Source organism: Rhinolophus sinicus, chromosome 16 (assembly GCF_057876585.1).
Source record: "Rhinolophus sinicus isolate RSI-liver-muscle chromosome 16, RSI-T2T, whole genome shotgun sequence".
In the NCBI taxonomy this organism is placed as follows: domain Eukaryota; kingdom Metazoa; phylum Chordata; class Mammalia; order Chiroptera; family Rhinolophidae; genus Rhinolophus; species Rhinolophus sinicus.
The window spans coordinates 99228531-99244376 of record NC_142516.1 but is presented as its reverse complement, the minus strand read 5'-3'; the positions used below and the strand labels follow the sequence as shown (position 1 = coordinate 99244376).

The window sequence follows — 15846 nt, the reverse complement described above, 5'->3', positions numbered from 1 at the left end:
TATATATATATAATAAAGTTATGAAATCTTTTGTTGACGTTTTGAACCTAGACAAGTTAAGAAGAAAGTTGCTGGTCTGGAAATAATTCTTATCACCAAAAACACCCCCCAAAACCGAACAAAACCAGACTGGTGTAAACAAACCCTAATATGTGTAAATAATGGGAATCATGGGATACAGTTATCATGTCATTCTTAGAGTATGTAGTAGTGAAGAAAAATGTGGGTGGGCATAGGAAATGAATGTAGAAAAACAGATTATTTTTGAGTTCAGAAAAAGGATCAGTTTTTCCTGTTGATTGTTTCTATCTTTCTCCTTATAAACTGACCTACAGCAGGGACTGAATTGTGTTTTACTTACTGTTGTATCCTTAGCGTTTAGCAATGCTTGGCATAATGGGGTCTAAATAGTATATACTGAATGATTTGAATTTTTGGTCATCTACCCTAACAGAAAAAATGGCTGACGTGAGATGTGATCCTGAAAAATTAAATAACTCAGTCATATGAAGAAGAAAATGGGAAATATTCCCTTTGTTCTAAATCTTTGTTCATTAAGCAACAATCTGATCTCTAATGGGATCTCTTTAGTGGGCTTGCCCAAGAAGCAGCCTAAATGATTTGTGAAGTTAATCATTCTTGCAGTACACCTGCCTTTGAATTTTCTAGTTTTTTGTCTGTTTATAAATCAGTCTTTCATGGGTTGAGCTTACAGTAAGTTTCCTAGTGTTTGATAAACTCTGCTTAAACTGACAAAACTCAATGTCAAGAAAAAGCGAAGAAAAGCAAAGAATACTCGTAGATCCCCTTAGTGGTTCTACCAAGATACTCTCATTTGAGGGCTTCTCCTTGGAGCCAGACATTATCCTACCCTTTGACAATTTGCTTAATGTCACAAGATCTTACCTATCACACACATAAGTTTATGGAGGTATGTGTGTATATTTATTTACCTAATCACCTATCCACTTACCTGCCTACCTATTTGTATCTGTGTGTGTGTGCATGCATATATGTGTTTAGTGTACTCGTATATATGTTTATAGTTTTACAAAGTGCCTTCACTTTATGATCTCATGACATCTCTATAGAAAGATACTGCTCTCATGTTACCACAGACGAGAGTGGCATTCTTCTTACCTAGTGCTGTGCATTCTTTTAACTAGTATGTGGTGAGTTCCTACTAAGTACTGGCTCTGTTACTGTTATCCAGCGGGTACGTAACAGGTCTAAGCCAAGATACAGTGTTCTTCCAACCCCCATCTGCTATACAAAACCAAACTTCTGAAAATATTAGGAAACTAAGAATGAGCTGAGTCCTTAGTGGGGAAACCAAAAACAATGAAAGAGTATTTCAAGATAGAATGGTTGTGTGAAGTAACAGTGGGAAAAATTTACTGAATACGTATTTTGTTTCCAGAATAATGTTTTTCTAAAAGTCAAAGAGAGACTGAATATGGTGAAGAAGGAAATAATACTAATAGGTAAGGGAGATAGTAAAGGAGCTTCTGGTTGTTTTCAATGAACTCAGGTCCAGACAAGACCAAGAGTATTGAAAGAAATCACAAATGTCATTGAGAAACCTCTACTGGTAATCTTTGACGAATCATGGTCATTGAGAATGATGCCAGGAGGCAGATTATTTTTAAAAAGGAAAACATTAGACCTATTTATGAGTTCTTAATGTCAATTCCTGGAAAAAATTCTTGAATTGATGATTAAACAGTCTGTAAGCACTTGAGAAAGGAAGTAGAGATTACCAGGAGTCAGCTTAGATTCAATAAGAACAAGTCTTGCAAAACTAACTTCATTTACTTTCTTCTTTTTTTTGTGTGATAGATTAAATGCATTTTTTTCCTTTGACCTGTATTTTATATAAGTATTTCATTATCTACTAATGTCTTCATTTAATCTTGTCAGTCTACTAGAAAATCTCCTGAGCATGTGCATACATGTCAGTAAATTGTTCTTACACTGTAAGCTTAAAGAGAATAGATACACTGCCGTGCAAGGTAATTCCAGTTGAGTAGCACTTAAAAAGTATCTCGGCAATTAGGCACTATGTTAGGTCCTGTAGATTAAAAGATAAATAAGACACAGCTCCTGTCTTTTAAATGTCTGCAGCCCACTTAAGGGAAGATAGACAGAGATTCATGCTCTGTTCCATCCATGTAGTACTCTGAAATAATTCCCAGGGACGTAATGATCTATGTGGAAAACACGGCTTCTTGTCTATCCAAAGCCAATATCTCTTTCTTCCTTGGCAACAGACACCTTGTTTTGTTCAGGTAGTGGGGAGCAAGGGATTCAGGGTTATATATATTTTTCTGAATTCTAGGGGATCACTGGGCTAACCTAGTAAACTCACTCACCTTTAACAGTGATTGTTTTAGGGTTGGGAAAGTGACCCCATTCTGGCCAAAGGGACCTGAGATAAAGATTGCTGGAGGCTTCTGTATACTTTTGTGTGTGTGTTTTAATATTTTTTTTTATCAATTACGGTTGACATAAAATATTATACTAGTTTCATGTGCACAACATAGTGATTACACATAGTAGTGATAACTTATGAGGTTATCACCCCAATAAATCTAGTACCTATCTGACACCATACATAATTATTGCAATAGTCCTTTATGCTGTGCTTTACATCTCCATAACTACTTTGTAACTGTTAATTTGTACTTCTTAATCCCTTCCCTTTTCCACCCATCCCCCTAATCCCCATTCTATCTGTCAATACACAAAATGTTTTCTGTATCTATTAGTTTGTTTCTGTTTTGTTTGTTCATTTATTTTGTTTTTAGATTCCACATATAAGTGAAATCATATGACATTTGTCATTCGGGTCTGACTTACTCCACTCAGCATAAGACCCTCTAGGTCCATTCATGTTGTTCCAGATATCAAGATTTCATTCTTTTTCATGGTTAAGTGATATTCCATTGTAGATATGTACCACTTGTTCTTTATCCATCCATTCATTGATGGACACGAAATTGCCTCCATATCTTGGCTATTGTAAGTAATGCTGCAATGAACATAAGGATGCACATGTTCCTTTGAAGTACTGTTTTGGGTTTCTTTGAATAAATACCCAGAAGTGGGATCACGGGTCCTTCTTTGCCTCTTGTTACAGCCTTTGTTTTAAAGTCTACTTTGTCTGGTATAAGTATTGCTACCTCAGGCTTTTTTGTTTTGTTTCCATTTTCATAAATTATTTTTCCATCCCTTTACTTCCAGTCTTTATGTTTTTCAATCTGAAGTGAGACTTTGGTAGGCAGCATGTGTGAGGGCCTTGTTTTCTTTTCTTTCTTTATTTTTTTTAAATTTTATTGGGAAATATTGGGGGACAGTGTGCTTCTCCAGGGCCCATCAGTTATAAGTAGTTGTCCTTCAGTCTAGTTGTGGAGGGTGCAGCTCAGCTCCAAGTCCAGTAGCTTCTTTCAATCTTTAGTTGCAGGGGGTGCAGCCCACCATCCCATGAGGGAATTGAACTGGCAGCCTTGTTGACAGCTCGTGCTGTAACCAACTGAGCCATCCAGCCACCCCATGAGGGCCTTGTTTTCTTATCCATTCAACTACCCTACATCTTTTGATTAGAGCATTTAATCCATTTACATTAAAGGGAATTGTTGATAGATATGTAGTTATTGCCATTTTATTATTCATATATTTTTTCTTCTTCTTAAAGAAGTCCCTTCAACATTTTTTGTAATACTGGTTTGATGTTGATGAATTCCTCTAGCTTTTTCTTATCTAGGTAGCTCTATCTGTCCTTTGATTCGAAATGATAGCTTTGCTGGGTAGCACAATCTTGCTTTGAGGTCCTTGCTTTTCATCACTTTGAATATTTCCTGCCAATCCCTATGGACTGCAAAGTTTCTGTTGAGAAATCAGCTGACAGTCTTATGGTAGCTCCCTTATAGGTAAGCATCTGTTTTTCTCTTGCAGCTTTAAGATTCTCTTTGTCTTTAACCTTTGGCATTTTAATTATGATGTGTTTTGGTGTGGCCCTCTTTGGGTTCATCTTGTTTGGGACTCTCTGCGCTTCCTGGGCTTGTATGTCTACTTATTTCGCCAGTTTAGAAAAGTTTTCTACCATTATTTCTTCAAATAGGTTTTCAATTCCTTGCTATCTCTCTTCTCCTTCTGGTACTCTTATGATACAAATGTTGACACACTTGATGTTGTCCCAGAGGCCCCTTAAACTATCATCATTTGGGGGGATTCTTTTTTCTTTTTGCTGTTCTTATTGGGTGTTTACTGCTACCTGATCTTTGAAACCTCTGGTTTGGTTCTCTGCTTCATCTAATCTATTATTGATTCCCTGTGATATAGTCTTTATTTCAGTTATTGTAATCTTTATTTCTGATGCTTTCTTTTTTATGTTTTCTATCTCCATTTTTATGTCTCGTATCTCTTTGTTGAAGTTCTTACTGAGATCATTGAGCATCTTTATAACCAGTGTTTTAAACTCTGCATCTGGTAGTCTTGTCTTCATTTTGTTCAGTGCTTTATCTGTTCTTTCATTTGGGACATGTTTCTTTGTCTCCTCATTTTGACTACCTTCCTGTGCTTGTTTCTATGTATTAAGTAGAGCTGCTATGTATCCCAGTCTTAGTAGAGTGGCCTTATGTAGTAGGTATCCTATGGGGCCTAGTGGCACAGTCCCCTTGTCACCAGAGCTGGGTGATCCAGGTGTGTCCTTGTGTAGGCTGTCCATGCTCCCCTGTTGTAGTTGAGCTTTGGTTGCTATTTGTAGGTTAATGGAAGGGACTGATCCACAGGCTGATTGGGTGTGAGGACTGGCATGACTATAGTGGAGGAGCTGTTGTTGTGCAGGGGCTGACTTAATGGAGCAGGATTCACTTTAGCAGGGCTCTGGTGCCTACCTAGTCTGCTCTTTGGGTGTGTTGTCTGTGGAGGTAGCCAGGTGGTGCTGCAGCTTGGTCTGAAGCTGGCCACTAGGTGTGCCAGCCTGGGGCCTCCTTGGAGGAGCCCTGCCACAGGCCAAGTTCAGCTGCAGCCTGGGCCCTGCCTAGGGCTACGTGGAATGAGCCACAAAGCAATCCACAGGTGGTCACCATCTGCAGGCGTGGAGGTGTCTTAGAGAGGCTAAGCTGCAAACTGAAGCGAGCTGCCACTAGTGCCAGGTTTGGGGCTTCTCAGCAAGAGATATGGGGCATGCTGAGGCTAGATGTTGTGTGTTTGGGGTTTGTGAACCTTTGAGAGACTTCAGGAAAGTCGACAGCATGATCCAAGAGAGGCTTTTTGCATAGAAAAGTCACTGGAAGAGGCTTGGATGGGACCACAAGTACAGTGGGTCAGTGTCTCAGGGAATCACTAGGGCAGGGTGAATGGTGTCAGCCATGTTGATGGAGACTCAGATATGATGCCTGCCTGCATCTGCATGCTGGCTTGGAGGGTTCAACAAAGAAACAATGGCTTCTGCTAGCACTTATTTCTGGGAGACAGCTGCCCGTCCAGCCCTTGCCCTGCTGCCAGACAATTCAGTTCCTCCCCATATGTCCCTGGTGCCTTTCGAGCTGCTGCCCCAGTGCTAGAGCTCAGAGCAAGTGAGTCCTTCAGCAAGTAAGTCCATGTGTAGGCCTTTTAAGAGGAGTTCCTGGGTCTCCAGCCACTATCCATCTCACTAAGCCATAATCTCCACTGATTTTCACTGCCAGGAGTTATGGGGACTTCTCTCCCTAGCACTGAAACCCTGGACTCAGGAGCTTGGTGTGGGGCTGGGATCCCTCTCTCCTCAGGGGGACCTCCACTGCCAAGATATGCCTCCTGATTTTTAACCCCCACACATGTATACAGGGACCAGCACGTTCTGCATCTCTGCCCCTTCTACTAGTCTTGACATGGCTTCTTCTATATTTCCTTACTTATAGGATTTCTGTACAGCTAGACTTCAGGTGATTCTCAGTGATGGTTGTTCTGTAGTTTACTTGCTATTCTGATGTGGTCGTGAGAGGAGGTGAACACAGCGTTTACCTCCTCCACCACCTAGACTGGAAGAGAGAAATATATTCTTTCCTAAAGCATAGATGCTTGAGGAGAAGTCGTTTGTGTTGTTTTCCTTTTTTCACGCAGCTGTATGAAGATATATTGTCTGGAACAGTAGTAGTTATTTTGTGAACATTTTGGACAACTGAGAGTCCTGACATTGCCTAACCTCCGAGCCAATACTGGCAACTCCAAATCTTTTACATTAAAAACAAAAACAAAAAAGCTAAGAACTCTATCTTTTAAGTCAAATTTAGTCAGATATTCAGTTACTTGGAGCCAAAAGCTGACTAATTGATATTAGTGATACATAGAATTTACTGACTATGTTTTTTACTTAAACTAGTATCTTTCAATCAGTAAGATTTAAAAATGAAGCTTTTAAAATACCAAGATGAAAGATTTAGGAAATGGTGAAAACCACACCATAATTAATGACTATTAATCTCAATAAACTCTAAGAGTTGTATTACTTTAATGAAGAAGCATTTATAAGAACAATTTATATGCAATTACACAACAATGGATCACAAACATCATGAGGCTTTTGGTATGTTTCTTGTAAGATTACAAGCAAAATGTCTTAATTGTATGCTAGCTATGACAGTCAATCAACTTTTTTACTTCCTCAATTATATGTGTTAAATAAAATTATGCCCCAAATATTCTGTCATTCTTAAAACAGTGGTTTTCATAACCTCTTTTTCTACAAATGACCTGCAGAGAAAAAAAATTCCTTGGTTCTCAAAATAATTATAATGGTAAAACCCTATTTATATTTCTGTCTTATTGAAATATGTTTAAAAAACCCACAGATAATGTGTAATATGATATAATTACCTGGCTTGTGGCAAACCATAGCTGGTCCCTACTCCAACCCGAGGCAAGCTATAGACAACTTTTTTTACTGTTGCTTGATCAGGGAAATTAAACATAACGGAGGCTGTGATAAGAAGAAAAAGAAACATGATTTAGAAAACCACAGAAAAGCTAACCATCAATTTCAGAAATCATTTTCTGTGCCTATCCCAATTTATTTGCAAAGATAATGAATCTTCATGGAAAACCAGCTTTCTATATAACTTTATCCATGAAAAATCAAGGATTAACATTTTCAACCAAATCAATGCTTTTTCAATTTTTGTTTTATCAACAGATAACAAAGAGAGAAATACAGCAGGAAAAAAATCAAGACAGAATCACACCATGTAAATGAATAATATTTAAACATGAGCACATTTTCTTTCCAAATATTTAAGGAGACTTACTTCTGTTTGCCATAAATACTTCCAAAGCAGTGTTTTGTAGAAGATAACGTCTTGAAAACACAGCTCGTATCTCGCTGAACATCCATTTTCCATGGAGTCCTTCAGTGTATGCAAGAACCTAAAATCAATAGTTAAAAGGGAAGTGCCAATCAGTAAAATATGTATCTAAAACACAGTGCTGGATAAAAGTCAGTAAATTAGGGATCATCTTTCTGAATTCATGATATATCACAACATTGTCAATCATTTAATTCCACATATTTGCAAAATTTCCACCCTTCTTAATTGACTAATGAGGAAGTGAAGAAGCAAAAAAGTTACATGTTGAATGTGACCCTGTAACTTAGAACAGAAAATGTATTATTAGTTGGGCTAGGTGACCTGACATAACTGTTGTTCTTTTCCAATATCCCCTTTCCCCCCCCTTCCTCGCTAATGGAAGCCCAGTTATCCCTGAAGTGTCCATGTGGTCAACCCCAGGCGATGGATCATGATTGATCTAAGCCAGGGATCAGGAAACATTTGTGGTAAAGGCTAAATAATAAATATTTTTAGGCTTTGCAGGCCCTATGGTGCCTATCACAACTACTCAACTTTGCCACTGTCCCATGAAAGCAGCCATGGACAATATGCACATAAATGGTCATGGCTGTATTCCATTAGAACTTTATTGACAACAGGGGCAGCCTGAGCTTGGCTGACCTATGGTCTAAGGCAATCATGAAAAAGTTATTCCTTGCTCCCCACATTCCCGTGTAACCAGGGGTAAGGATATTTGCCCCAGGACTGGCTAGTGAGAATGAAACCAAAGTCAGTTGGGGTTGCTTCAGAAAAGCTGATAAAATGAGTCATATATAGCAGGCACACTTGAGTCTCCTTCTTGCTTGTGTAGAGATCCGATGGCAGAAACTGTAGCCATTGCGTAACAGTGAGAGGAGGGCCAAGGAAATCACGCTGAGGTTAGCCCTAATACTGAACTACTGAAACAATCGCAGAAACCACCTATTTGTGGACTTCCTGTTCCATGATACAGATAAATCTGTATCTGATTAAGCCACTGCAGTCAAATCTGCAGCCAACATACTCCTGCCTGACACACCAATGTGTATTAGTATCACAGAAACACATTTTCTACTTGCATTGGTTCACTCTGTAAAGTCTACTACACTTATATTTGCAAATGCAAACTAGTTGCTGAGTTTTACATACACGATATTTCTGAAGCTTTGAAAACAAGTTATGAAGTCCCTTTTTACATTTTCTTTCTCTAGGAATTATAAGTATATATGCAATATATATACATATATATACACATACACATATATATATACACACACTATATATACATATATATATGATCTTTTGGTCTTTTCATAGTTTTGAAAATTCAATTTTTGAACTCCTTAATTCAGTTTTCGTCTTGCCCTAGACACTGCAAGGTTTTTGGAGGCAGTCGGACATCGATTTAAATCCTGAAACATTTTGGAGCCAGTCAAACTCCTATTTAAATATTGGCTGTCCTATTTACTAGCAATAGGGCTTTGAAAAAAAAAAATTAACTCCGTCTGAATGTTGTCACCTGAAAAACAATGATAATAATACCTATTACTGGTTAGTTTAAGTGCGTGACTTTAGCTGTTATTTAAGTTCTGTTTATAAGTTTATACGTCATTGTTGTTGAACATAATGTAACAATTCTTTTTCAGGTTCTAAATGCGAAAGTTTTTGTACATTTTACAAAAGGATAGTCGTGACTTGCCACAATTTATATTTACAAATTCTTAGTTAGGCGCAATAGTTTCCCGATTTGAACTTCATAGAACAGTATGTTTTTAAAAACAGAGAGTAGTAATACAGGGTTAATGGCAAATAAAACAGCCACCACAACAAAAACGATCCTTCACTATGACCACTGTTTCACTATATATATATAAAACTCAGACAGGAAAATGAGTATAATCTCAGAAAAAACGGGAGACTTTCCCATGAAAGCTGTTCTTGCACCCTTACACTAAACCAGTATGCCAGGAGAATGAAAACTCTCTCCACCCTCCTCTCCGCCCCATATTGTTACTTTTCTCTTTGGGAACCATCATGTAATGAATACTTGCACATTATCAGTTGCCATTAAGAAGAGTGTTGGTTATTTCACTGTTAGCAGGCAGGCAGCTCACAAACACATAGAGGTTAGTTTGACGCCTTAAGTGCTACGTGTCTTACCTACAGTGCCAGTTATCAATTTATTGCTTTCCAGCTCCGAGTTCACCCTTAACTGCTTGTTCTGCGACAATGAATCTGTGCCCTTTACTTCCCCTTTGCCAGCTGGTGCGATGTTAAGATTTGCCAGGAAAGGACACTGAAGAGACAGTGCAGGAGGAGGCATTCTCCTTGTTTCTGGTAGCAGGTTCGGGCAGAAGGTGGGGCCTCCCCAGCGCCTGGCTCCTGCAGAGTGTGGTGCCCAGTGACCAGCAGTTTTCTCCAGCACTCCCCCGACCCCAGGCAGTTCTGTAGCAGAGCGCCTCTGGTGAGAACCCTCCCAGTAACAGCTAGAGGGTGGATTTCTGGAAAGTTCCAGAGGACAGAGCTCCAGCAAGGTCCCCCAGAAGTGCACCTGTGACTTCTCCACCATTCAGTGAGCTACAGCCATGTCTTTCCCAACACGGCCTAGAGGCCTGTTCCTCGGACTCAACGTCAGCTATAAGGGTAGTGGCTGCTCCTTACATATGCTTCTGTAAACACACACACACACACACACACACACCACAGATTTTTATTTCTTACTAACCGTTCCCTTGTTACTCCAATCTCCTATTATAATTTATATTATAATCATTTATAGTACACTTTCTCTGTTTAAGTTCCTATGTGCTTTCTCTCTCCTGAATGGATCCAGACTGATACACAAAACTCTTATCTGTCCTCTGAACACCATTTTTCAGCTCCAGGCTGGGATCACAGGAGTCCTCAGAGACCCTCAGGTGCAAGGGAAAAAAAAGGACCCTGAGATATTCAGAGGAACTCAGTAAAGCCTGGAGTTAAGGAGTATAAGGAGAGAGAATAAAATTAAAAGAAAATTATGTTGCTAGTAGCTCATAAACAGGTCAGGGAAGCAAAGTCCAAGAGAGAGATCCAGAGGTCCAAAGCTATTTGCACAAGGACAGCATCCTCTGAATAAGCCTGTGGCCCTTACCAAAAGGCCACGGGAAGGAAAATTACATATATATATATATATATATATATATATATATATATATACACACACACATATTACTTCTGATAACTTGATAAAAAAAATCTGCCTAATTACTTTACAGTCACCCATGTTATAGCTGGGGTTTTGAAATCCTTAGAAAGGGCTGATAAAAGACACTGCTCTGAGCTGGTCACCATTCCCGGCCAGGAAACCCAGGATAGCCCGGAGTCCTCTTCTTTTTTAACAGCAAGCCACCTCCTGCTTTCCCTTCTTCTTGTTTCCTTCTCAAGACTGATTATGGAAGGCAACTTTCCTAATTTTTTTTTTTTTTTTATATAAAATTAACTTTTTTTCATATCCCCTCCTGTGAGCTAGTCTTTCCTGGCATCCGGTGGATAGTTACCATGTACTAACCTTCACTGTCTCTTTTATCGCGCCACTTGGTTTTAATTCCGTGCAGGGCACTTATTGATTTTCTTCATTTGTTTTTTGTCTGTCCCCTTCCTGTGACATGAAAGTTCCAAGAGAACAGGACCCTTGTCTATCTTATTTACTGTTCAATATACAGTGCCTAAAATAGTACCTGGCACATGTGTGCTCCATATATATTTATTGGTTGAATAAATCACTAAGAGAAACTGACAGAGATAATACATATGGAGGAGATTACACGATATCTTACCAAGTGTGTGCATTTCGGACTCCTTTGATGAACTGGAAAAAGCTTTCCAGTATGGCCTTCAGGCTTCTCATGTTTATTATCTTAATGGTGGAGCCCACTTCAGATTTAATCAAGACCTACAAAAGCAATCTAAATAGAACTGGTGTCTCGTCTTTAGTAGTTTCGTTTGTACCCCTGAGGAACTCTAGATGGTTTATTCCCCATCCGGAAAGACCCTGTGCCACACAAAAAGAATTCCTTCATTCCAGAGGGGTTTTCAGGAAGGTCTGTAAGGCTATGGTATTTTGACTTTATTTTATAAACTTATGTCTCTACATAAGAAAATGTATCCTGAGGTGTGCCCAAGAATATCATCTGGTACTCTTCTTGACATCAATTTTATTTCTGGTAGGTCATTTGAAATATTTTTTCAGTAAAATTAACACAGAGAGGTTGGAAAAGGAAATGTAACAGACAACAAACTGTTGAGATAAAACACTAGCATTCCCTGAGTTTTGTGGTTGCTATGGGCTCCCTTGGACTGTCCTGCAAGCCTCCTTTCGTCTCTTGTGCTCATGGGAGCCTCCGAGGTAGGTTACCTCCCTCGGAGTGTCCCATGAGCACAAGAGACGAAAGGAGGCTTGCAGGACATCAACAGCTAGGACACTACGCCTGGCAATGGATGAGCTTTATCCGTTTCTACATATTTCAGAAACGTAAAGAAATATCACTTATAGTTGATTAAATACTGAGTTTCGGGCACATTTCTATAAAAATCTGGGCATCAAGCCCAGGTTTGAAATACGAGTATGGCCTGATACTATTATTTATACCTTTACTAGATACACAATGTTCTATAAGTTTCAAGACCTTCTATAATAACTTTTGAAGTTTGTTTTTCATTATAATCCAGGATATTTTCCTAAACTGTGTAAGCACTTTCATCTGTATGTGAGGTTTGTGGTTTTTGTTTTCTTAACATTCCCGTATCATCTGGTCTGTGTCTGCCTCCTTCTCCAAATTATTTAATATACTATGAAATCTAATCAACAAATGCTAATGACCCCATTCAGTTTCATTTTCTGAAATTTAAATACATGTAATTTTTATTACATCATATAGGTCATAAACAAGAGTATTAAAGCATCTTGATCTTAAATCTTATGGAACTTTGTGAACTATTTTGAGCTAACTGTTTAGTATCCAAAAAAGAGAAGGAAGAAAGCATTCATGCTAGAATAGACTTATACCCTGAGGTCTGCCCCACTCAGTTAGGAACTGAAGCACAAAGGAAACAATAGAAAAAATGTAACAGAGACCCCTTGTAAGCCACCTTACCCAAATGTGTGTGCTTAACACATATTATTGATGATCTTGTTGAAGAGAAATAGGGTTGCCGTGCACTCATGTGTATCAGACATGTATATGTTGTCAGAAGCATGTATATGGCTGTCACATCAGTTTCATCTTTTCTTCCTTTTAAGGCAGCTAATATTGTACAATGTAGAAAGTACTTGTTTAGTGATAGCTTTGCTGATCTCAAATCATCTAACACATATATTAAAGCAAGTAGTACAAATCCTTTTTTTCCTTTGAATATGAAAAAATTCTAAATTTTGCTTAACATTGTATTTTATGTTAAGAATTGAGGAAAAGCTCTGCAGGAGGCTGGACAGACATGCCCTGTTCAGTGCTCACGAGGCTGTCGTATCTAACAGACAACTGTAGCTTGAATAGTTCAATGAAAGGGCTTTAGTACAATGTAAAGTTATAAGCCCCGTTAGTTTTATAATTCCATATAAATTATCAGTGATTTGGGATATAACAAATATATTCAAGATGGAATAGTTCAAAACTAATTTCAGGTGTACATTCATAGGTGATCGTCCACGCTCTTTTTCCATCTGCCAGCTGAATGAAGAGGATGCTAAGTCCCAGAAGGAAAGCCGAATCACAAGATGGCAGAAGCGTGGGTCCTAAAATGATCGTGTGGGACATCACCTCTGATTGATACCTGCTGTGGTACCCGGCTGGGGATGTGGGAGCGGCAGAGCAGAGCCAGCAAGGTGTTTGCAACTGCCTCCTCCTAGTTCTCACCACACGTCTTGGTGAAGCTATTTCCTCACCAAAGGCATGGAGGAGTGTTAAGCTAGAACAAATAGAAGGTTATGGAAAAACGGAAACAACAACACATGAACTGGCCTCTTCTAAATGGGCAATGCAATAACTTCCCACGAGGTAAATTAGGTATGCGTGATTTAACAGAGTAAGTTTCCAAACCCCCAGCTTCTTAAAATTTATCTGCCTGAGAATGATCCTGTGAGGGAAGTCCAAGTTCTCTTCCCCATCTCCCTTTCCAAACTGTCCCTCTTCAGTTAAAAAAAAAAGAAAAAAAAAAAAAAAAAAAAAAAGGGAGGCGCTCTCTCGGGTGTGTTGCCTAGGGTATATGATCTGCTGAGGGGGTGAGAGCCTCAAATAAGAAACAATTCAAAATACTAATGGATGTGTTGAAAAGTATATGTCCTCAATGACTGGATTAAAAAAAACACATCCACTTGCAAGTCAGATGGTTTTGCAATTCTTTAATTTTAAGAGTTGAAGGTGGATCTAATTGGGCTGTCATGTAAGAGATAATTAAAAATAATTTTTGATGATAGGTCACTAGGTGATTTTTAGCATACAACTTAGATGTGGTACAAAAAAATTATAACATTGCCAAAATAAAACTTCCACATCCCTCTATTTATTTATGTGAACAAGATTTTCAACACATCTACCAAAAAGAAAGTTTGAAGGACCTCTAATATTGATCCTTGCATTTTTCTAGTAATAAAAACTATTCATGCGAATATATTAACCATTCATCTCATTAAGAGATCAATTTATATAGCATTTTACTTTCTGTGTTTAATAATTATTTTTCAAGGTCACAATATATTTATATTGTTTGATGATTGTAAGATGATAATATTTGTAATAATAATTTTCACCAGAAAATAAACTTTAAACATTTAGAATTTTATGGCTTTAGGAATTAAAGAAAACTAAAAATTCAATTCATAAGTTTATATACTTTTTGCAGGTTTGTATAATATCACGGTCAATATAAAACTTTCAAAAATAAAATATTTTTATAATAGATAAGCTTTGGGGAGGGAATCAAATTGAAATGAGATCAAAGAGAAACAGGAATTATATAAAATGTCTATTTGGAAAAAGAGATTATTTGTGTATTTTAAAATAGATGATAATAGTAATCAAATTACTATTCTATTGGATATATTTTATTCTATTGAGGCTATCTGAAAAGTGAAGTAATAAAACTATTTTAAAATATCAACATTTAGAACATACTGGATATTATATCTTATAAGAATATTTAAACTTATGAAAAATTTCAAATGTTAACTTAAACGTGTGCAAGGCGGCATATAGTTTTCTAAAATTCTTTTATTGGGCGGGTGAAAAAAAGAGGACAAGTGCAAGACACCAGCCCTACACAATAAAGAAATCCTCAAATAAAGGATAGAAAAGTCTCACTTTAGCCTTAGCCAATTACTGCTGGGTACAATCAGAATAAAACTGACAAAAGGCAGGCAACATAATCAGTAAAATCTAACGCAGACCAAAAAGTTGATCACTGAGTCAAATCTTTTTTGTAAAATTCGCATGGAAAATAGTTAATCATGGTGAAAATAAATAATTCAGCATTATAAACATGAAAATGGGAAAAACTGGAAATGGCTTAACTGTGAAGAAAACAAAAATAATCAAGAAATTAAGCTGGCAGAATGAAGGTTTCAAGAAAATACGTTTTCAATGAAAATTAAATATATATTATAGTGCTATACTTCTGAAGTGAAATATTCATAAATATAACCATTATCATTATATGGGTTAAAATTGCAGGGTTGAAACATTCTATAATTAGAGGGAATTTAGGCAGCCCATCCATAGAGAGCCTTTTATTTAAGAATCTTGCATTTTGCTCTAATTCATCCATGGATGTACCTTCCTAACTGATACGGAAAGCCTCCCTAAGGTGAACCTCCTGTACCAGCTGCCAGACGTCAGGCAAGGTAGTTAATTTTCAATTCTTCAGTTTCTTTATCATAAAATGGGGGAAATAATAGTATGTAACCTCACAGGGTGGTTGTGAGGATTGAATGAAGTCACTGTTTTTAAAAATGCTTAGTACAGTGCCTGGCACACAGGAAGTGTTAGCCTACTACTACAATTATTGCCTATTCTCCTTTGTGTATGTGAACACACACACACACACACACACACACACACACACACACATACACACGATCTCTGTTTGGGTTTAACCTTCATTAATGCCCTTGCCAGCAAGGCAGTAGAAAACCTGGACCACAGCATATCTAACCTTGTAAACGAAAAGCTACAGCTGTTGGTTCCTTAGTGGCAATTTGCATTCTAGAAGTTGTCCAAATCACTAGAAAGCCTAACTATTTGGGACATCAGGTACCACTCACTGTTAGTAGTGATAATTCTGACAAGATTTCTTCTTCTATAATAAACAGCTTATAATTAGACCAAGTCTTTTCTACCAAGCTTGTCCTCTTGATTTATCAATTTCACTGACTTCCATTTAACCAATATTTATCCATTGACTGCCATGAACCAATGGTGAAAAGTGAGGCAGAGTCCCTGCCCTCAAGGAGTTCACTGTCTGTAGGAGA

At 37.9% G+C, this 15846-nt stretch overlaps 1 protein-coding gene across 8 annotated transcripts in view; it reads right to left on the bottom strand.

Moving 5' to 3' along the window:
- The window catches only part of NBEA (neurobeachin), a 662791-nt gene that overhangs the window by 118826 nt on the left and 528119 nt on the right, over positions 1–15846 (bottom strand). For all 8 annotated transcript variants that reach the window (XM_019736455.3, XM_074330023.2, XM_074330024.2 and 5 more), the window contains 2 exons: positions 7287–7404; positions 6859–6961 (listed from right to left, as the gene is read on the bottom strand). In XM_019736455.3, coding sequence (XP_019592014.2) covers positions 6859–6961; positions 7287–7404 — 221 coding nt within the window. The remainder of the gene's footprint in view (positions 1–6858; positions 6962–7286; positions 7405–15846) is intronic.